Raw genomic sequence first — 23,120 nt, forward strand, 5'->3', positions numbered from 1 at the left:
GAATTTTTTAACTTGTAGAGGGATAAGGAACCTTTAGAACAAGCTTTGGGTTTAATCCCACATATTCCTTAACTAATTTTCAAGCATGCATATTCCTCCCTATCAGGGCCGGCCCTGACATTTTGGTGGCCCATGGCCAAAAATTAAATGAGGCCCTTAGTATATATGTTTTATTTTTAATTTGCTCATTCATTTTTCTTTTTATGGCAAAGCCCCATAAAACGATTAAGCCTGAAAAGTACATGATCCATAAACAACCTGCTTAAATAGAATAATTTCATTCAACTAACAACAACAAAAAACCAGAAGTACATGATCCATAAACAACAAAAATCATATTTAACTTCAATTCAACAAAACAAAACAAAAGATCTTAAATGGCTTAGTGGCTCTTCAATAGGGCTTAGTTCTCAAGTGGCTCAATTGTACACAAACAGCAGCTTTGACCTCCACTCTATCATCTACAAATCAAAAAACAAAAGCTGTAACATTAAAAATACAAACAATCACTGAAAAATTCTTGATCTTCTAGCATTTTGAGAAGCAAAATCATCAATAACCTCTTCAAAATCAATATTTTCCAACATATTCTTTTCAATACATAAGATTGCCAATCCATTTAACCTTTCTTGTGACATAGTTGATCGCAAATAAGATTTTATCAATTTCAATTTTGAAAAACTTCTTTCTGCAGATGCCACAGTTACAGGCAGAGTCAATATAATTCTATAAGCAATTGAGACATTTGGAAAACAATCCACAACTTTTACAAACTCAAGAACTTCAATGGCTGTCTTTGTCTCTTTCGGTAAATACATTTGTAACACTTCCAATTCAGAAAACAAATCATCAGCATTAATATCAGATTCATTATCATGTGTTAAAGCAACTTCAAGATTTCTACAACATTCACGCAATCTAATATAATTCATTTGAAATAAATTCTTAGGATCAAACAAAAAACCAAAAATGCCTTCAAATATTTCTAATTGTTCAAACCTACTCCTCAAAGAAGAAATTGCAGCATCAACTACAACAAGAAAATAATTAACCCTAAAAGATTCTTCAGCATATTGAAATATCTCTTTATGGTAATTTTCATCAAATTGTTTTTTTCTTCGACTTTGACGTTTTTCAGGAAATATAGGGTCAATTTCCATCTTTGATGCAATCTCTTTAGCAGAAAGTAGGGCCAATGTGAACCCATTTTCCCTATAGTCCACAAAATAAGAGACCAGCCCCTTCAAGTGTAGTATTGCAACATCAATTTGCATATCTCCAGATTGCAATTTTTGGCTAACCAAGTCAATTTTTTTCAAAATGTTATGCCATATACTCATGCCCAACAAAAATTCAAAATTTTCAAGTTCATGTGTAGCTAAAGATTCAGCTTCACTCTTTGTTTTTGCATCTTCACTAACCCTAGACAATTCAAACAGAGCTTCTCTTATATCATCAGTTTGGGTTATTATGGCTTTAACACTATTAATATGACTTTCCCATCTTGTTGTTGACAATGGTTTAAGAGTTAATCCATGGACATGATCTTGAAAAATTTTCCACCTCTTTGTAGAACTAGCAAATAGAGTATACATGCGTTGCACAACACCAAAAAATGACACAGCTTTAACACAAGAGTTTGCCATATCACAAACTGTTAAATTAAGAGAATGACAAGCACATGGCATATAAAATGCCCTAGGATTTATTTTTAGAAACCTTGTTTGCACACCATTGTTTTTCCCCTTCATGTTAGCTCCATTATCATAACCTTGGCCCCTTACATTATTAATATCAAGTTCAAGACACTTTAATACAACCTGTAACTCATTAAAAAGCCCACATCCAGATGTATCATCCACTTTTAAGAACTCTAAAAAATATTCTTCTACCTTTATGGGAGCATTTGACACATCTACACATCGAATTATTAAAGTCATTTGCTCATGGTTACTTACATCCGGAGTACAATCAAGTATTACAGAAAAATATTTTGCCTCTTTGATTTTTTCAATTATAGCACTTCTAACCTTGGAGCCTAACATACCAATAAACTCATTTTGAATTTTATGACTAAGATAGTGACAATGAATCTCATTATTTTGAAAACGTCTAAAATGCTCTTGCAATACTAAATCAAATTCTGCAATTAATTCAAGCAGCCCCAAAAAGTTACCATTATTATCTTGGTAAATTTTCTCATTCTCTCCACGAAAAGCTAAATTTCTTTTAGCAAGACATCTCACAACAGAAATTATTCTTACTAAAACCAATTTCCAATGTTCCTTCTCTTTTTTCATTTGCACTAGTAGCTCTTTATCAATTGTTTCATTCTTTTTCAATCTAATTTGCATGTCAATCCAAGTTCTCATGTTATTGATATGCTCACTACTAGTTTCATGTTGTTTAAGCCTCTCACTTAAACGTTTCCAGTCATTAAGCCCTTCATTTGCCAACAAACTTTTCATTTTCACAGATTTAAACAACTTACAACAAAAACAATATACTTTGTCCACATCTTTTGAGTACACTAGCCATTTTCTATCTTGACCCTCCCCATTTGATAACTTTCTTGTATAATAAGAGTATGGAAAATGCCTAGAGAGCCCATCCACAGGAAACTTGAGATTACTTTCTCTTACAGGACCCTTTTCTACTAAAATATCCTTCGTTTTGTTATCAATGTTATCCCAAATTCTTGGATCATAGATATTCAAAGCATTCTCTCTCATTTCTTCTTGATTATTTTCATTCTCAATGAGGGCATCAACCTCTTCATTTCCTATCATTTCTTCTTCCTGACCAATTGGTTGTTGTGATTCATGAACTAATTCATTAGATGGATCTTCAATTGAAGAACTAGTTTTAAAAAACTTATCAAGAGCTCCTCTTTGAGTTTGAATCATTTTTTCTATTTTTTTCATTTTATTTCTTTTTTGACTTCCAGATTCATACTTCCTAATCATTTTTTACTGCAACTCTTAAATCTAGAAAGTGACAGACAACAAATGAACAAAATAAACACACCACACCAAACACAACCTGGTTTATGCTTAAGTTGTATAAAAAGCTTGAATCTTGCAGAGCTTTAACTTCAATTGATCTATATTGCACATCTGCAATGATATAAAAAATATGTATAAGGATATGTATAAAGAATTCAAATTTGTATAATTGACGACCTCATCCTAAAGAATTCAAATCTGTAGAATTCAAATCCTAAAAACATACAATTCAATATAAAAAAAAATATGTATAAAGATAATGGAAAGAATTCAAATATAGGGTTATTATTGACGAACCTCATCCTCACTCAGATAATCTTTCAGGGTCTTTCTTCTGTACAGAAATCGTGTAGTGTAGAAGAAAGAAATCTACAAATCTTTCTTTGGATGGATAGATCAATTCAAAGACAAAGATAAAAGAGGGATGAGAGAAAAACTGGAAATAATATATTAAAGAGAGCTTTTGGATGCTGAAAAGTTTTTTTATGAGAAAAGAGAGAGGAGAACACGTTGGGAAAGGGAAAGATCTTTTGGATGCTGAAAAGTCTAAAGTTTTTAATGAGAAAAGAGAGGAGAAGACGTTAATTGGGAAAGGGAAAGATCTTTTGGATACTGAAAAGTTTTTTTATGAGAAAAGAGGTAGCGTGTTGGAAATAGGAAAGATCGCTTTGGAAGCTGGAAATAAGAATATGTGTGTTTTTTTTTTTTTTTTAAATTTATTTAAAACATGGGCTCCTGTAATATTTAAAAAAAAATTTGGGGCCCCAAAAATCAGAGGCCTATGGCCGTCGCCCTCGGCGCCCAGGCCCAAGGCCGGCCCTGCTCCCTATCAATCTTTGGTTTCTTCTTTTACTGTGTATAGCAAGTATCCAGTATACTTTGTTTTTAAATTATCTTTTCCGCTCTAGTTTGCTTCAATCAAGAAACAATTAATATATTTTGTATCATCATCATGAAATTACCAAGTAGCCCATACTCTTCTTCTACGTTAATATACCAATTTGTCATGAAATGATAAATTGGATTTTTTTTAAGTTTAAGGGATCTTGTCGATTATATTAGAGAACAATTGAAACTGCAAAAGTTAATTTTGAAGATGATGGCAGAACCAAAACGTGTATAGCTTATAACTATAATTTCTTGATTAAAACAAGAGGTTTCAAGTTTTCAACAACACAAATATGAATCTCCCATGCAAAGATAAACAATAAAGCAAGCACGGATTAGTCAAATTGCCTTCAATCACTCTAAAATACTTCATACCGTCCGACACTGGCTTCAATCACTCTATAATATTTATACATTGTCCTATTTTCACATGTACATCCTGCTTTTACTAAATGGTTAATTTACCCCTTGAACTTGTACGCTACTTTCAATATTGCATCCTCCACTTTTTTTTAGGAAAATTAAGTGCATGAACTAATTTTTATTGCCAATTCCCCCTACCAACACGTCATCTAATAGTCTGTCAAATCATTAAAAATATATATTTTTGGAAAAATTAAAAAAAAAAAGAAAAAAAATCCTAAGGACCCAGAGACACATAACACCGCTCTCCCCCCCCCCCCCCCCCCAACCTGCAGTTTTCTTCTCCTCCCATTTCCCCATGACCACCACCCTCCACCGCTAGACCAATCCCCCACCCAACAGACCCCTCACCCCTTCTTTTTTTTCACCCCCGAACCCAGCATGAGATTATTGGTTAATACATTTTTCTTAATTGCCAAATAAAAAAGTTAATGTTAACTAGCTGACTAGTGGGGCGGAATGGAGGACAATCAATTTGGAGACAGCGGATCCGCTCCCGTGTAAGTGTATCAAATCTAGCTTTAATATGTATTGGGTCCTCGGGACAAGAATTCTATCCTTTTCGTCCTAATTAATATGTAAGGGAAAAATATTAAATCAATTATGATTTTTTTTTTATCTGGGTTCGAAATTAATTATGAATGGAGTTGTTGGAGGCTTAAAAGTTATAAGCTCAAGAAAGGGAGGAAAATATATGTACATTTGGGTCGGAGGCAAAGGTCCAGTCAGGGGCGGCCCTGGGGTGGCGCAAGTGGTGCCACCGCACAGGGCCCCGAATTCTTGAGGGCCCCCGAAAAAAAAATTGTTTATATTATATATATATATATTAATATTATATAAATTGTATATATATTACAGCGTGCTAAACATTTGCACAAGAGTGCGTATAGTGGAGTTGGCTGCAGCGCGTATTCACTTAACAAAAGCGCCTGACTTCGATTCTCATCGAAGTCCATCTATTTGCCTTTTTTTATATACTATTTTTGTTTTATAACAACAAACTTTACATAATTATAAATAAATAAAAACAGAAAGCCTTAAAAAAAGAAACTTTCTACTCCCCCCTTATCATTCTTTTAAAAATTAAAAAAAAAGTTTTCTCCTCCAAGAAAAGTACTCTCTTCATTTAAAAACAAAAACAAAAACTTCATAGTTTCTTCTGATTCTCTAGTACGTAATCATCATCATTCATCAATCTCTCTTTGGTTATTTTTTCAATCGTGAGACAATTTTTATTATTCTTTCAATTTCAAGAATTTCAACACCAAAAAAAGAAAACCATAATTCCTAAATTCATAAAGACCATCAAAATCAAATAGTTAGCTTCAAATCTCAATTCAAATTCAAGTATATATCTAAAATTTCAATCTATTCTATATATTACATGACTTATTTTATTAAATTATTATCATGTTGGTGATTGGTTATATGATATAGTTTTAGAATTATTTATCTATTTCTTGCTGGGGTTTTCTTCCAGGTTATATAGGGGTTTGGAAATTTTCTTTGTTAATGACATTTGTGTGCAACTACTCTTTAATTTGTGATTGCCAATTTTTTTTTTCCTATTAAACATAGATTGCTTATTGGAGGCAACAAGGGACTTTGTAGGGGCACAAGGAGCTTATTTTTGTACCAAACATACTAATATTTAACTTTATCAAATGGAAACATTTAAATTTTTATGAATTTGATTTCGGATTGTCATGACATGTTTATTGATGGTGACTTTTAGTTATAAAAAAAAATGTTTATGACATTAAGTTATGTTAAATTTTTATTTATAATATTTTTGTATTAGATTATGTGAGGCCCCAATTTAAGTTTCGCACAGGGCCCTCAAAATCTCAGGGACGGCCCTGGGTCCAGTCATCTACCGTCCAGGATATACAGTATCGAAAAAGGCTTAAGAGTTGTAATAAGGTGACATACGCCCACATGCGGCTGACGCTAGCATATTTCATAAGTGTATTATATGTCTTCTAAGTTTATCAGTTATGTGTCAATTTTAGATTCAATTGCACACACCCAAAATACAGAAACAAAATCATAGAGAATACACTTTTTTTCACTTATATTTTGAATATGCATTGCTTTTTTTCAAAGAAAAATAAAACGTATTTCATGTGTATGAAATAGGGGCTTCACTTATGGTTTTTGCACAAAACCTCCCTTGATAAAGGATGTCTTAGATTAATGACTGTAGTATCTACCGACATGAGATTTTCAATGATTTGTTACATTTGGAGTACCCAACATAACAGCTCTGTGATTAACAATAAAGTTATAAAATTTCAACAGTTTCATACCTAACAAGCATAGAGAAACAAATAAAACAACCACATTGCTTCCATCACTCTACATGCACACAGCTCACTTTCACTAACAACAGAGGCTATATTTTCTACATATACACTAACGTTTTCATTCTCCAGCTCTCTTACACCTCTAGGCTGGTGACAAACCCAGCTCGTGTCATGTGGAGGACCAAAAGGAAATGACAAGGAGAGACTTACTCTCAACGCTTAGAAGGCAGAGCAGAGATAACAGAGCACACTGCTTGTATAAAAGTGAGTATGAGGAGACAAATAGCCGCAGCAATTGAAATAGTTGCCCAAGGTGTGTTGCAATAGTTTTGTCTCAAGTTTGCCTGCCATTTGTGCCAAGACGTTCTGCAGTACTCGTTGAGTTCTTCACAAAGAATAGCAAAATAGAAGTCATTAGAGTCCACAATGACCCCATCCGCAAGGTTGTTAATCAGAGTAGACCCTCCACTGCTGTCACCGAGCCTATTTTCGACGATTCCATGCTTAACAAGCAACTCCACATCCTTTGCGGTGTTCACAAAGCGATCCATGATGACAACATAATCGTTTATGTAATTCTCCATGCAATGGCATTGTTCAAAGGCAAGTAGGTTTCTGATTGTAAGCTCTGTCTCATCACTTATTGCTAATTTTGGAATTTCTAGAATCCCATTAGCGAATCGTATGTTGAATAAGTTTTTCGGTGATCCCACCTTAAACTTGACTCCTGCTCTGTGTAACTCTGTGATGCTGGGTGTGTTTAGAGTTTCAAGTGGCCCTTTGGCATGTGGTTTCAATGGTGGAGGTAGATACAAATTTCTACAAAAATCTACAAAGTGTTCTACTTTAGAAGCACATAATTTCTCCTTATTGCCATCCGTTCCCTCTATATGCATTAGAGTTTTGAAGAAATTGTGGCAAAGGTTGAGTATCGAAAGCCTCTCAATATTTTTATTGTTAGAAGAGACTTTGATTTTTTCGGGGTCAAAAAGTTCCTCAAGAATGAAGAATGGCAGCTGATTTTCAAGCAACCGCATGTCAGGCCATACGTCCTGCAACATCCATGGTTTGTTAAATATGCGGTCATTTTCATCCTGCAATTCATGGAAACGATACCTCAACAAGACCTCAATGATGAAGGCGGCATCCACTAGAATGATTCTGACAAATTCATCACTGCTAACCTGAATGGTTTCTGCATAACAACTGCGCAGTTTTGCTTCTTGGGCTTTTACTTTCTGTACATAATCCGCTAGGCTTACCCTGGTCCGACGTATATAATCTTGTAAGTACCTCTTTTTGTGATCTTCCATGGCTTTTAGGCCTTCCTTGCCATGATGAAGTGGGCCTATAGAGACCACCTGAGGTGTGTAGGCCTTTTCACTCACACGCCGTAGTCGTTCAGGAACTCTATAAATGCAACACAAGGAGGAGAGGGGAGACAAGCCATCCAACTCCTCACTCATTGAAGTTACTAATGGAATGCAAGGGTTTTCAATATCATGTGGAGCTTGATCGCTTCCTGCCATTTTCCGCTGATGTGTTTGTTGTTGTCAATCGTAATGGATGACAATGAAATGATAGTCACTGACACAACAATAAACAAATTTTTCAACTATATGACCAAACACACAAAGACTTTTGATCCTCGTAACTCTTACATACCACACTAGTGCCTTAAGAATTCGATTTGAATGCACCAAATTCATTCAAAACTCTTCTGGTCAACTCTGTTTCTTGAAATTATTCTTGGAAGATTCTAATGCAGTTTTGATTGAAAATTCTAATCAGTACGAAAGTTTAATTTACATTAACATACAAACACCATTTTTTTTTACGTGTTCGAAAGGAAAAGAATTGAAAGTCTTGAATGAATTATTACATTTAAAAAAAAAATCTTTTTCGTGTTCTGCACTATTGGAGCTTCTAATAAAACAAATTCTTTGTGTAATGATATCAGATGGTAGATTATGCTTCCAGTCAAAACAAAGACAAACCAAATTCCCATTAGAAGAGAAGAAAACTGTATACGACATTTACATAACCTTTTGCTCAATTCCAATTTCCAACTAAAATGAAACACAAGACACTTAAAAGCTTCAAGAAATTGGATGTGCAAGAAAACATAGAAAAATAAAGAAAGACAGAGAAAGGAGTTTGGGCATTGAAAACATACCTGCTATGGATTGAAACCCAAGTTGTTTTTTTTTTTTTTTGCTTTTGGTAGATGAGTAGCTAGAAAAGCTCAATGCAGATAGCTTGCTCTTCTGCTAGATTTCAATATAAGAACTAGTGAAAGCTGGTTTGGAAGTCAGGTCAACTCCTCATGCAGCTTCCTTGCCTTTGCCTTGACATGTCTATGCACGTCTTGGGAAAGTTTGAATAATCCATTGCAGGCCCCACGACAACTAAAGAACCAACATTTTGTACAAGGGTTTGTCTATACCTTTGACTATAAGTAAAATCTTTTGTATCTTCTCTTGTGTTTCGGTGAAGTTTCTGTGTCCTTTGTGCGGAGTCTGCAATGCTTATTCCATGAAAATGTTCTGGGAAAAAATGAGGTTGTTTCTTACTAGATTTAAAATGCTCTAAAAAAAAAAGCCAATAAGGTCTAGCGGAGTGAAAAAGGGTCTTGATTTGCATACAAGAGGTCTTAGGTTCGAACCCCCATGACATTAGTTGTGTATGTGAGAAACCCCTCCCTATCGCTTGTACTAAAAAAACATAAAATAATAAATACATAAAATTCTTAACGGATTTGATGATGAAAAATATCAAACTCTCTTTATATGCTTTTTCCTTGGACTTGAGCTGTTTAGTCTTGGACTCTTCCCACATCATTTTGGGCTTGTCTTCTTCTTGAGGATTGCATAGCGGTTTCTAGGCCCAGGAATGCTTTGAGTTAGTTTTTGGCTTTATGGGCCTTGGGACCCAACTTAACCACAAAAAGAATAAAGATTTGATCACCACCACCATAGAGAAATTAATTAAAAAACAAATTAATTTTTACAGAGATTGATAGACATTGGAAGGATTTTTTTTTGGACAAACAATAGAAATATTACATTCATCATATTTGGGTAGAAATACATAGATTTTTAAGAGCTCTTCTCATGATCAAGGCAACCAGAATAGTTGGGTAGATATACATAGATTAATCATTAATCTATAGGATTTGTGTTCACAGGCTTTCCTCGGATCCTTTATTTGATGAGGAGCCGAATTACTACTAGTTTCCCAAAAGTGTTCCTGCTAGAACCATGTGAGTGAATAAATAAATAATAAAAACAGAGATGAGTCTACATATTATTGTCAGAAGAGAAAGCGGCAAAGCGGGGACTTACCCTTTAATGGTTAAGTAGCAGAGATAACAGAGCACACCGTCTGTATGAGAGTGAGTGTGAGGAGAACAACAGCGGCAATGACAGAAATAGATGCCCAAGGTGTGTTGAAATAGATACCCTTTAATGGACGATCTGCAGAAGTTGTTCAGCTCTTCACAAAGAGTCGCGTAACAGAATCTATCGACAAAAAAAAGAGCCTCAGAGGCAAGTTTGGTAATCATAGATGACACCACGCTGGTGGTACCCGCAGTTTCAAAAATTCCGAACTCAACAAGCAACTCCACATCCTTTGGAGTGTTCGCAAAACGACCCATGATGCTAACATAATCGTTTATGTAGTTATCTTCTATGCAATGGCATTGTTCAAAGGCAATGACATTTCCCAGGGTCCGCAGTTTGTCACCAGTTATCATTATTTTAGGAATTATGAGAGTTCCATTTGCAAATTAGATGTTGACTAAGTTTTTGCTTGATCCTACCTTAATTTTGACTCCAGCCTGGTGCATCTCTGTGATGCTAGGTATGTTTAAGGTTTTGAGCTCCCCTGCATCTCTTAATTCTGATTCCAATGGTAGATAGAAAATTCTTATAAGATCAACAAAGTGTTGCACATTAATAGAACTAGAAGAAGAAGATATTCTGTTCCATTTGTCTCCCTTCCCCTCCAAATTCAATATTCCAGCTGTGAAAAAATTCTTAGAAATATTAATTAATTCCTAAAAGAGTCGGTTATTATGTATGTGTGATAAAGATCCTCAAGAATGAAGAATGGGAGCTGATTTTCTAGCATCCACATGTCAGGCTGTACATACCTGAACATCCCCGGTTTGTTTAATAAGCGGTCTCCTTCATGTCCAGATTCTTTCAGATAGAACCTCAATAAGAACTCAATAGTGAAGGCAGCATCCACTAGAATGATTTTTACAAATTCATCACTGCTAAACTTGATGGGTTCTGCATAACAACTTCTCAGTCTTGCTTCTTGGTCCCTAATTTTCTTGATATAGTCCTTCAAGCTTACCTTAGTCCGACGTATAAAATCTCGTAGGTACCTCTTTTTCTGCTCTTCCATGGCTTCTAAACCTTCCTTGCCATGATGAAGTGGACCTATAGAGATGACCTGAGGTGTGTAGGCCTTTTCATCCAGACGTCGTATGTCATCGAGAACTCTGTGGATACAACACGAAGAGGACAAGGCAGGCAAGCTATCTAAGGCCCAATTTGGGATTGCTGTCACTTTTTTAAAAAGTTGCTTTTGCTGTGCTTTAAAAATAATTAGTTGTAAAGTAAAGCAGCTCCATGTTTGGTATCAATATTTTAAAGCGTTGTTAGTACAAAAAGTAGTGTCAAAACCGTTTGGTAAATTTTGATATAAAATTGTTGTAACTGAGAATAATGACTAAAATAGACATGATGTTGAAAGTGTTATGTACTAATCATGTGGTGGTAGTGGTGATGGAGTGGAGGTGGTGGTGGTGATGAAGTTGGAGTTGGTGGTTGTTGTAGTGGTGGTGGTGGTGGGGACGGCGGTTGTGGAGGTGGTGGTGCTGGTGGTGGTGGCAGTTTTGGTTGTGGAGATGGTGGTGGATGTGGAGGTTTTGGAGGAGGTGGTAATTGTGGTGGTGGTGGCGGTGGTGGTGGCGGTGGTTGTAGATGTAGTGAATGTGGTGGTGCAAGTGGTAGAGTTGGATGTGGAAGTGGAGGTGGTGTCATTTTTGAAAATGAATGATGGTATTTTGGGAATTTAAAAAATTCATTAAAGGTTCATCTTTACTTCTTTTAAAAGCAGCTATAAAAGGCAACTCAAGGTCTGCTTTTAAAAGCCGCTATCAAAAGGCCACTGCTTTTAAAATAATTGAGATATTTTATTTTTACTAAATACCTTAAACTGCTTAACTTTAAACTTATTCAAGGTATTTTGTTATTTGGGTTATTTTTTGATGAGTTTATTTATTATTTGGGTTGGTGTTATTATTTTGATGAAATTTATGATTTACATAATACATATATGAGCTTGATTTATTGAATGATGTTTTTATTAATTGGAATAAGTTTGGTGGGTTTTTTATTTTTTATTTTTGCGTTGTTTCATCTTAAAAAGAAAATCGGAACTTTAACATTATGACACCACTAGCCTCTCCGCACGCGCTTCCTCGCCTGCGAGAGGCTTTTTTTAAAAAAAATTAACATTTATTTTAGAATTAAAAAAGATAATGGGTAGTTGTGTTCCATAAAAATAGGCCATTATCTGATTTTTCTTTTAATTTTAATTTTTTTAAATATGAAAAAGTGTGAATTTACCATATTATCCTCATTTAATTAATAATTTCAATTCATAATGTTTGCATTAACCAAGGGCATTTTCTGGTATTTTGAATATTTCACCATTCTCTGCCTTTTGCTTTATATATATATAGATAAAGTAACAATTCTGGATCCGCCACTGCCCTCAACCGTATGAGTCACTGAACATGCAAATGAATACAATATGAATGATAAAAGTGTTTGATAAATCAAAAACTCAACTTTCCAAAGTTTATGAACTGAAAATATGATTGTTAAAGATCTCTAAACAAAGAAGACAAAGGTCTTATTTTATAGATTTTTTCTTTACAAGAAAGAAAACACGTTGAAAACCAAATCTCCAATTTCCAAGGCTTGACAGAAAATCACGAAAGTATCTTTCCTATTCTAGAGATTGGTCACATGTAGTCCAACCAATAGGAAATGAGATATTTAAGAAAGGAAGATTTTGATCAATATCAATATCAAATGAATTCTTATATGCCTACTGAACTATTAAGGGTATCTTGACTCTTGATATTGTGATATGATTGAAACATGATTTCCCCATTAGAAAATTAAGGGGATGTTAAAACATGAAAGTAATAGGAGAATCAAATTGATTTGGGTCAAAATTGCCGAAAAAGAAAACACTCCTAAATAAACTTCAATTCACTTTTAAAAAAGGTAAATCAATAAAACGTGATTGAATCATCCTTTAAAACAATTCCCTAATATACATGCATGATAATGACATCACTTACCCCTGAATCAAATGCCTTTCATGGGTCGAGCCACAAGTCTGTGTTTTGGGGATTGCTGAGTTGCATTAATCCTGCCAATGTCAATTCTGCCCCTAGGCTCTCTCACTCAAAGCACGTTTACAACCTATGCTAACATATACTAGAGTTTATGCTAGTATCTAGAAAATGCCAACACTAATTTCGTACTAACAGACACACGTAGAAATTGTTAGAGATTGGAAGTTTTTATCATTTTTTCTTCCAGTCTCTCCACCACATATTTAATCAATTCAGCAACAATTCATCAATTCAGCAACAATTTCATCAAAATAAATGTAGATATTGTCCTAATTCATCAATTCAGCAACAATTCATAAATACCGAACCCAACATACATATATCTAGGGCTAGGCATACATAAATACGACACAAATATATCTAGGGTTGGGCATCTATTCAGCAACAATTCATAAATATGCCAATTCATCATTCATCAATTCAGCAACAATTCATAAATTCCAGACATCAATTCATCAATTCATCAATTCATCATTTCATCAATGCAAATCAAAAGCTTATTATCAAAAGTTTCAATTCCAGCCAGAGAATTTGTTGAACATAAACTTACCATTTGAGTTTGAGTCTTCGATTTGGGGCTTCCAGTTCCAGATAGAGAGAGTGATCGAGAAGAGCAGGCTTCGTCGATTTGGGGCTTCCAGACAGATTGACAGATCAACAGGTCATCAATTTGGGGCTTCAAAGACAGAGAGAGAAAGATCGCGAGAATGAGACAGAGATCGAGTCGAGAGAGAGAGACAGAGATTGAATCGAGAGTGGGACAGAGATCGAGAGATCGATCAAATTCGAGAGATTGAGTGAGTGAGATAGAGATCGTGAGAGTGAGAGAGTGAGAAAGAGACAGAGATCCAAGGGTTTGGCCTGGTTCGATCGATCAAGGGCGACTGAGAAAGATCGAGAGTTTGATAGAAAGAGAGAGCTGGCTGGGAGTGGGAGGAGAGTTTGAGAGTCTGGGTCTGAGTGAGAGAGATCGAGTGTTGTCGAGAGTGAAAAAACTTGCGTGTATTTTTGTTTAGGGTTACTATTCGGTACGGTACGGTGGCATACGGTGGCTGATATTTGATACCGCACCCGTGTCATACAAGTGTGGTACGGTACGGTATGATACCGTTTTAATTCGGTGGGAGTTCGGTACGGTATTATATGGTATGGTATGACACGGTATTGACACGGTTTCGGTATATACGGTATAGATGCCCAGCCCTAACTTTACCTTTATCTCTGTGAATTTAAAAAGTTGAAACTTTAATGTCAAACCTCGACAAAAGATGAACTTCCATAAGTTACGTTAAATTTGGATTTGTTGAACTTAAGTGGTTTTACTTTCTCTGTCAGTGTTTGATGACTTAATTTGTTATTTACTGTCTTTTCCCTTGATCTTCCATCAATGGAAATGTGTTCCACCAACGTGAGGAAGAAAAATATGCACAAATTAATATATTTAATAGAAGCCCAAGATTTCGGAAGCACATAATTTCTACAAAAATCTACTAAGTGTTCTACTTTACAACCTTCTTATGTCTACCAATTTCTACTAAAATTAATTTCTCTGCGGTGCTCAGATTCATCATATGTGTGTCCTTAATTTTAGTAGAAATTGGAAGTTTCCATCATTTTTGCTTTAAGTCTCTCTTCTGAAGGAAGTTGAGGTTCCACCCCATAATCAAAACTGTCAGGTGTAGGAGTACTATGACCTTTTATAGCATTTTTAGTTTGAATTTGTGTTTTATACATAGATTTCGAAATTAATAGGTTGATGTCTAGGAAATAGAAATTGTAATGTAAGGGCTTATATTAGACTAGCCTCTTAAAAAAATATATTAATTAATGAATATTTGTTCTTCTTGTTGTTTTGAAGTAGTGGTGGGAGGCAGACCAACCAAAAAAAAATAGCGAAGGCTTATAAGAGCATTACAATCATGCTCCTTATTTTTTAGTTAAAATTTAACTATAAAAAAAAAAAAAGTTATTATAGTACCTCTTTATAAAATTTGAACTGCAATCATACTCTCTAGTTTAGGGAGTCATAAATAATATAGTTATTTTTTAATTCAATTTGATTGGTTAATCTCTATAAAAATAATAATATAAAAAATAGTTAGCATTAATTAAAAGTTTAAACTATGCATAAAACAAAGTAACATTAAATTATAGAGAGCCACTATGAGTCATTTCTCTCTCCTCAGATTTAGGAGCTACTAGAGGTCTCCCTATTTTAGGAGGTGGATAGGGAGCATGGTTGGAGTTGTATTTTTCCAATTTCCTCTTAAAATTTGTCTAAGGAGGTATAGTTTAGAGAGTCCATTGTGAATGCTCTAACTCTAGTAAAACATGAGTGATGTGGACAGCATCTGTTACGTCGTATTGAAAATTTTTGGGTTCCTTTAATTGGTTAAGTTTAGAGAATCCACAATATGCTCCCTAAACCATCTCCTTAGACAAATTTTACGGAGAAATTGGAAAAGTACAACTTCAACCATGCTCTCTATCCATCTCCTAAAATAGGGAGATCTCTAGGAGCTCATAAATATGAGGAGAGAGAAAGGACTTTTAGTGACTACATATAATTTAATATTGCTTTGTTTTATGCACATTTTAAACTTTTAATTAAATCAAATTATTTTTTTATATTATTTTGTATAGAGATGGACCAATTATATTGAATTAAAAAATAATTAAAGTATTTATGACTCTCTAAACTAGAGAGTGCGATTATAGTTCAAATTTTATAAAGAGCTCCTAAAATAGCTTTTGTGTGTTTTTAACTAAAAAATAGGGAGCATGATTGTAAATCCTCTAATATACCTGAATTTGAAGATTCTTTATTTATTAATATTACTGGCAGACATCTTTGGCTGTTCATCACAATTGGGAGACTGATAGAAAATGGAGTAATGCAGATGTTACCAGCAATCCACGACAAACTGAAGGCTGCGCAATACTTGTCACCTTAGCCACCGCCTACACCACAAGACCAATTTGTGTAGGCCAGGAGGCTTTCCAATTTTAATATATATATATGGAGAGAATAAAATAAAATAAAAATCAATCTATTATCATATATATTATAAAATAAAGATTATTGCTCCATCCTCCATGCACTTGCATGCCCCCTTACAAAGTGTGAAGTAGATTTTGTGTGCTCCAAGTCATTGACTAGAGCTGAAACATGGTTAGCTGGATTTATAAGATATTTTGTTTTCTGGGAATTTTCTGAACCAAGGAAAATCAAGTAAAATTAATAAAGCATAAATTGGAAAGGGAAAATATCTAGAGGATGCATGGTAGGATTGCTCATGCCAACAATTGTACCCTCTAATTATATAGGGACATATTTTTTTTGCTTTCATGACTTGTCGTCCTAAAATTATTGTTCCTAGCGGGCTCTCCACCCCCTCTCGATTGAAAACCTATTGTGTAAATCTTCAATCCTGAATGATGCACCTAAAACTCAAGTGTCCCACGCCAATTATTGCTCTCATACCACTTGTTGCAATATTTAATGATTAACTATGTATTTTATGGACCATCCAGCAGGTTTTGTCTCAAAAGTCAAAAACCTTCGGCACCTTTTTCCCACGTGCAACCGTCGTATTTGACTCACAATTATGTCTGATACAATATCACATCATGCCACTTGCCTCAAATGAATTTAAGTGAGTGAGCCAGTGGGAAGTAATTAAGCTCTATATTGGTGGGTGGAGTGTTACTTCTGGGTACCCCTCATCATTCCTCTATAAAATGGTGAAGCCAGTTGCTATTGCTACCATAAGAGCCAGCTCCAACTTTCTTTAATTTCTTGCTTCATATCCACTAACTACATCTATTGCCAAGTTAATTTCAGTCCTAATGGGGTTTCATCTCCCACTCATCTTTGCTCTTCTCAGTGTAAGCTCTGCAATTTGATTAACTTTTCCATTATCGCTCATTGTACTCTATATGAAGGAAAGTTTTATTTACTACTTAAGTGTCGTCCACTAATTAATTACACTTTGTGATTTTATTTTAATTAGAGTTGGAATTAATGTTGCAGCTAGCAGCAGTGGCACTGGCAAACCATGCTGCTCAACCAGCACCTCAACTTTACTGGAACTCCGTCCTGCCAAACACACAGATGCCAAGAGCTATCAGTGAACTTCTGCATCCTGGTTTGTGTTAAGCACTTTAGAATCTTAGATATCTTTTCTACCTGCCATTTTACTAAAATTTGTTCGACCGCATATTTATCGGTTAACTACTGTTTTCAAATTTATTATTAACCTCAACAAAAGTCATTGCATGAGAGTGTTTCTCCTAAAGTTGGGCTAATATTTAATTCTAGTGCATTTGTTTATACAGTTAAGCCTGACATGGAAAATCATCACTGGGCTTCAGCTCAGTCTAGCCCCCTTTCACACGTATTCATAAACTGTAAAAACATACATGAACATACATGAGTAATTATAGTATGGTACTAGAGTACGTACAGCAACATATTCACAAATGTGTCACTCACTCTTCAATTGGCTGATCACTTATTTTCCATTATGACGTTGCTATATATAATTTGCAGACCCCACAAAGCCAATTGACCACAAGGGCAAACCTGAAAATACTGTACTACCAGAGCTACGAGTCCCATTTTTTTACAGGGTATATGATCATCCCACTGATAATCAACTCCATTATAAAAACGTAGCTATTTTCTTCTTGGAGAAGGACATGCGCTCTGGCACAACAATGAACTTCCAATTCCCTAGAAATTCAAACACGGCTACTTTCCTGCCACGAGAAAGCGCTCAATCGATCCCCTTCTCCTCTAACAAACTACCAGAAATTTTCAACCATTTTTCAGTGAAGCCAACGTCTGTGGAAGCCAAAACAATTAAGAAAACAATCGAAGAGTGTGAAGCTCCAGGCATTAAGGGAGAGGAAATATATTGCGCCACATCCTTAGAATCAATGGTTGATTTTAGCACTTCGAAGCTTAGAACAAGAAACGTTCAAGCAATCTCGACGGAAGTATTGGAAAAAGGAGCCACCATGTCCATCCACAAGTATACAACAATGCCGGGACTGAAGAAGCTGGCAGGTGACAAAGTCGTTGTGTGTCATAAGCAGAACTATCCTTATGCTGTGTTTTACTGCCATGCAATAAAACCAACAGCAGCTTATGTTCTCTCCCTGAAAGGCGACGACGGGGTGAAGGTTAAAGCAGTAGCCATCTGCCATCTAGACACATCAGAATGGAACCCAAAGCATTTGGCCTTCCAAATCCTCAAAGTTAAGCCCGGAACCATTCCCATCTGCCATTTCCTTCCCACTGATCATATTGTCTGGGTTCCGAACCACAAAACTGCATGATCATCACTTAGCACCGTACGTACAATAAGCTTGCAACCCTGTATAATTATCTCCCTACTTATTTCTCTCTCTTCATGCGGTGTAAGATATATGATGAGATGAAGTTTTTGGGATTAGTGGTCGGGTTGCCTAAAAAACGCAGATTACAGAAACTGCTTGAAATTAACCCGATCATGTTTTCTCTTGTAACTATATAGACTTCAACTTGTACTCATAAAGCATGCTATATTTATGAAGAGATATTAATCAGTGAAATCAGCAAACCATTTAGAAGGGAGTGTTGATGTGTAAATTGGCTTGCAGATTTACTTTTACAGTTTTACAGTATTACACCTGGTTGTGACTAAGTAACAGCTTAGGAATTGTGTAGCTTAGGAATTGTGTGGCTCAAAAGCCTATAGGAAATTGCCAAGTGTCATACACACATTGGTGGTTCAATTTTGTACCTTTGCTGATGTAAATCGTTTGATAAAAGAAGAGAATTAAAGCTGAGCTATTTGAACAGCAACTCATATACGTTTTCTGCAGAAACATATATTCTTCCAGCTCCTTCTTTCATCTCCTTCCCTCTTCTCCCTAAAATCCAAATCAACACCTAATATTCCAACATGGTATCATCGAGCCAGGTTCGTTCTTGAATCTGGGTGTCGATTCCGCTGCGGGTATTTGAAGATTTCAACGCAAAATCTTCATATCCTAAATCGATTTAGTCTCACATGGCTAGTTCGGTTGGAAGGGAGTCACGAACTCCAATATTCAATGGAGAAAACTACGAGCCCTGGAGGATTCGTATGAAGACGATTCTCATATCGTACGGAATCTGGGAATTGGTTGAAGAAGGTGTACCAATTCCAAATCCAAAAGGCAAGAAGAAGGAGACGGAGACATCGAACAAGTCGTTGTTGTCTGAGCTCTTGAAGCAAGATGCAAAGCGCTGGATCTCATCCAAGGAGCTGTTTCAGATGAGCTCTTCCCCAGAATTTCAAATGAGGTGACTGCAAAAGGAGCTTGGGATCTGTTACAGCAAGAATATAGAGGAGATGAGCGTGTCAGGTCAGTCAAACTACAAGGTTTGAGAAGAGATTTTGAGTATACTCGTATGCGTGAAGATGAATCTCTATATGTTTATTTGACTAGACTATTTGAATTGATAAATGAAATGAAGAGCATTGGTGCCCAAATTAAAAACTTTGAATGAGAGTTATCTAAGAGTAGAGTTGTGCAGAAATTGTTGATAAGTCTTACTAAGACTTATGACCCTGTTTGCACGGTCATTGGATAGACCAAGGATTTGGATACAATAGAAGTGCAAGAGGTTGTGGCCACCCTAAAGGTGTTCGAGCAAAGGCTTGAGAGACACTCTGAAAATATTGTTGAGAAGGCATTTGCTAGTATGAGTATGAAGGGAGCCAACTCCTCATCTTCTGCAGGCAGTGGTCAATCCAAGAAGAATTGGAAGAATAAAGGAAAGAAGTGGGAAGATAAACCCAATTCGGGTGGGAAGAATGAAAACTGGAGGGGTGATCAATCTAACAAGAATGATCAGAACAAAGGAACTTGCAAACACTGTAACAAGTTGCATTATGGTGAATGTTGGTCCAAAGATAAAGTTAAGTGTCATCGATGCAGCAAATTTGGTCATATTGCTAGGAATTGCTCTAGCAATATACAGAACAAGGCTGGACCAGTTGCTCATTTTGCAGAGAATCAAGCATCGGAGACAACCAATATGTTCTATGCCTCTCATTCGTTGTCAAAGCCAACTGACTTTGGTGCTTGGTATATTGATAGTGGGTGCAGTAACCATATGACAGCTCACGAGTCACTACTCTCTAACATTGATAGGAGCTTGAAGTGCAAGGTGAAGATGGGAATAGGGGAATTGGTTCAAGCTTCTGGAAAATGAACCCTTGTAATTGAGCTGAAGGATGGTCCCAGATACATACAAGAAGTGATGATTGTACCGGGCTTAGATGAAAATCTTATGAAAATCTTCTAAGTGTTGGACAAATGATTGAGCATGGTTATTGGCTAGTATTTGGTGATTCCATGGTGAACATATATGCTAATAAGGAAATGAAAGAGCTGGTGGCTAATGTTTCAATGAAAGGGAATAGATGCTTCCCTATGAAGTTTGAATTCATGAACCCCGTGATGGCAAATAAAGCAGAAGTTGAGGATCACTCATGGAAATGGCATAGAAGATTTGGTCACTTAAACTATGTTAGTCTGAAGATGCTACAAGATAAAGAAATGGTGGTTGGACTCCCTAAGTTGGAAAGTTTTGGAGATGTGTGTGAGGGCTGTGCTAGGGGCAAGGCTCACAAAGAAGCATTTGACATAACTAAAGTGTGGAGAGCTTCACAACTATTGGAGTTAGTACACTCAGATGTGTGTGGCCCGATGCAGGTCACTACAATTGGAGGAAACAGATATTTCCTCACTTTCATTGATGATTATACAAGGATATGTTGGGTGTTCTTTTTGCAACACAAATCAAGTGTTTTCTCAGTGTTCAAAAGATTTAAAGCCATGGTCGAGTTGCAAAGTGGATTTCAGATCAAGAAGCTAAGATCAGATATAGGTGGTGAATACACTTCAACAGAATTCAGCAAGTTCTGTGAAGACTTGGGACTTGAAAGGCAATTAACAGTGGCCTATTCTCCTCAACAAAATGGAGTTGCAGAGAGGAAGAATAGAACCATTGTGGAGATGGCTAGAACAATGCTTCATGAAAAAAGAATGCCTACCAAGTTCTGGGGAGAAGTAGTTAACACTGCTGTCTACATTCTCAATAGGTGTCCTACAAGTGCTCTTAAGAACAAGACCCTGTTTGAAGCATTCAGTGGAAGAAAACCTGGAGTAAAGCATATGAGAGTGTTTGGTTCTCTCTGCTATACTCAGATTCCATCTCAGCAGAGGCATAAGTTGGAAGAAACCAGTGAGAAGGGAGTCTTTGTTGGATATGGAACCTGTGAGAAAGGGTATAGGGTGTTTAACCTGAGAACTCATAAAGTAATAGTGTCAAGGAGTGTGATATTTGATGAGAAATCTTTGTGGAATTGGGAAGCGAATGAAGAGCTGCACATGTCAATTCCTTGGGATAGTAGTAAGGAATCAAGAATAACTGAAGGTGAGGAGGAGTTTGAATCACCTAATCAAGCTCTAGAATCACCAAGTGTCAGATCATCACCAAATGCGATCACTACCTTAGCCCAAGAGAGGAGACAAGCTTCACCAAGACCAAATGAAATTGAAACATCTGAGCCCTATGATCATACACCCTTGAAGTGGAAGAGTCTAAATGACATCTTTGCACAATACAAAGTAAGCATTGGGGAACTTGAAAACTTTGCTGAAGCAACTCAAGATGAGGCTTGGAATCAAGCCATGAGAGAAGAGATCACAATGATCAAGAAGAATTCTACATGGGATATGGTTAACAGACCTGGTAACAAACCAGTTGTGGGTGTGAGATGGATCTTCAAGACAAAGCTGAATCTTGATGGTTCTATCCAAAAGCACAAGGCATAGCTTGTAGCAAAGGGATACACACATAATCCAGGAGTAGATTTCAATGAAACTATTGCTCTAGTGGCAAGATTGGATACAATTAGAACTCTAATTGCTCTGGCTGCTCAAAGGAATTGGAAACTTTTCCAATTGGATGTGAAATCAGCATTTCTAAACGGAGTGTTGAAGGAGGAAGTTTACATCGAGCAATCTAAAGGTTTTGAAGTTAAGGGAGAAGAAGACAAGGTCTATAAGTTAAAGAAGTCTCTTTATGGCTTGAAGCAGGCACCAAGGGCATGGTAGGGTGAAATTGATACTCATCTACTCAAGTGTGGATTTCAGAGAAGCATAAGTGAAGCTACTCTGTATGTGAAGACTAAAGAAGGTATTGGTACAGTCATTGTGTCAATTTATGTGGATGGCATTGTGTACACTGGAAGCAGCAGTGAAATGATGAAAGAATTCAAGGAGGATATGATGAACAAGTATGAGATGATTGATTTGGGCTTGCTGCATCATTTCCTAGGAATGGGGGTAATCCAAAAAGAAGGGAGAATCTTCATTCATCAACAGAAGTATGCCTAGACTCTGCTTGACAGATTTGGTTTGAAGGACTGCAAACCAGTGAGCACACCACTAGTCCCAATAGAGAAACTCAAAAGAGAAGATGAAAGTGAACTTGCAGATGAGGAGACCTACAGGAAAATTGTGGGGAGTTTACTGTACCTTACAACAACTAGGCCTAACATAATGTATTCAGCTAGTTTGCTTGCCCGTTTTATGCATGGTCCCTCAAAGAAGCACTTTGGCGCTGCAAGAAGAGTATTGAGGTATGTACAAGGAACTCTGGATTTTGGCATTGAATATGTGTCTGGAAAATCTGCTGTCTTAATTGGCTTTTGCGATAGTGATTGGAGTGGTTTAGAGGAGGATATGAAAAGCACATCTGGGTATGCTTTTTCATTTGGCAGTGGTGCAATTTCTTGGGCCTCAGTGAAGCAAAACAGCGTTGCTTTATCAACTGTAGAGGCTGAATATGTCAGTGCTGCAGAAGCAACAACTCAAGCAATTTTGCTAAGATTTGTGCTGGGAGATTTTGGAGAAGAACAACTTGAAGCTACACCAATCATTTGTGACAACACATAAGCTATAGCCATGTCCAAGAATCCCGTGTTCCATCAAAGGTCAAAACAC

The 23,120-nt window shown here is 36.2% G+C and overlaps 3 protein-coding genes and 1 pseudogene across 8 annotated transcripts; 1 reads left to right on the top strand and 3 right to left on the bottom strand.

The window, feature by feature from the left end:
* Positions 1–243: 243 nt before the first annotated feature.
* Positions 244–3,644, bottom strand: LOC148298027 (uncharacterized). Of its 2 annotated transcripts, XR_015835139.1 has the most exons (3): positions 3,303–3,644; positions 3,043–3,116; positions 244–461 (listed from the first exon to the last, which is right to left on the bottom strand). XR_015835139.1 is itself a non-coding variant. In XM_088251670.1 (2 exons), exon 2 carries the CDS (start codon positions 2,964–2,966, stop codon positions 507–509), a length of 2,460 nt encoding a protein of 819 aa, XP_088107796.1. In that variant the 5' UTR covers positions 2,967–3,116; positions 3,303–3,641; the 3' UTR covers positions 244–506. The 2 variants fall into 2 exon arrangements, 1 of the variants encoding a protein (XP_088107796.1); XM_088251670.1 differs by having other exon boundaries at positions 244–3,116; positions 3,303–3,641.
* A 2,993-nt stretch (positions 3,645–6,637) lies between these two features.
* Positions 6,638–8,922, bottom strand: LOC110744965 (UPF0481 protein At3g47200-like). 4 transcript variants are annotated; one of them, XM_088252604.1, is made up of 3 exons: positions 8,799–8,922; positions 7,807–8,209; positions 6,638–7,674 (listed from the first exon to the last, which is right to left on the bottom strand). In XM_088252604.1, the coding sequence occupies exons 2-3, from the start codon at positions 8,149–8,151 to the stop codon at positions 6,835–6,837; spliced, it is 1,185 nt and encodes a 394-aa protein (XP_088108730.1). In that variant the 5' UTR covers positions 8,152–8,209; positions 8,799–8,922; the 3' UTR covers positions 6,638–6,834. The 4 variants fall into 4 exon arrangements, with proteins under 4 accessions (XP_088108730.1, XP_088108725.1, XP_021800703.2 ...); XM_088252599.1 differs by having other exon boundaries at positions 6,638–7,716; XM_021945011.2 differs by having other exon boundaries at positions 6,638–8,209.
* Positions 8,923–9,708: 786 nt separating this feature from the next.
* Positions 9,709–11,269, bottom strand: LOC148298028 (UPF0481 protein At3g47200-like; annotated as a pseudogene). Its single transcript, XR_015834023.1, has 2 exons — positions 9,967–11,269; positions 9,709–9,871 (listed from the first exon to the last, which is right to left on the bottom strand). The product of XR_015834023.1 is annotated as a UPF0481 protein At3g47200-like (transcript).
* A 5,522-nt stretch (positions 11,270–16,791) lies between these two features.
* Positions 16,792–18,662, top strand: LOC110744443 (BURP domain protein RD22-like). Its single transcript, XM_088246814.1, has 3 exons — positions 16,792–16,958; positions 17,104–17,218; positions 17,623–18,662. The coding sequence occupies exons 1-3, from the start codon at positions 16,920–16,922 to the stop codon at positions 18,411–18,413; spliced, it is 945 nt and encodes a 314-aa protein (XP_088102940.1). The 5' UTR covers positions 16,792–16,919; the 3' UTR covers positions 18,414–18,662.
* Positions 18,663–23,120: the final 4,458 nt, after the last annotated feature.

The sequence above is a fragment of the Prunus avium genome, chromosome 1 (genome assembly GCF_965620075.1).
Source record: "Prunus avium chromosome 1, drPruAviu1.hap1.1, whole genome shotgun sequence".
Taxonomy (NCBI): Eukaryota; Viridiplantae; Streptophyta; class Magnoliopsida; order Rosales; family Rosaceae; genus Prunus; species Prunus avium.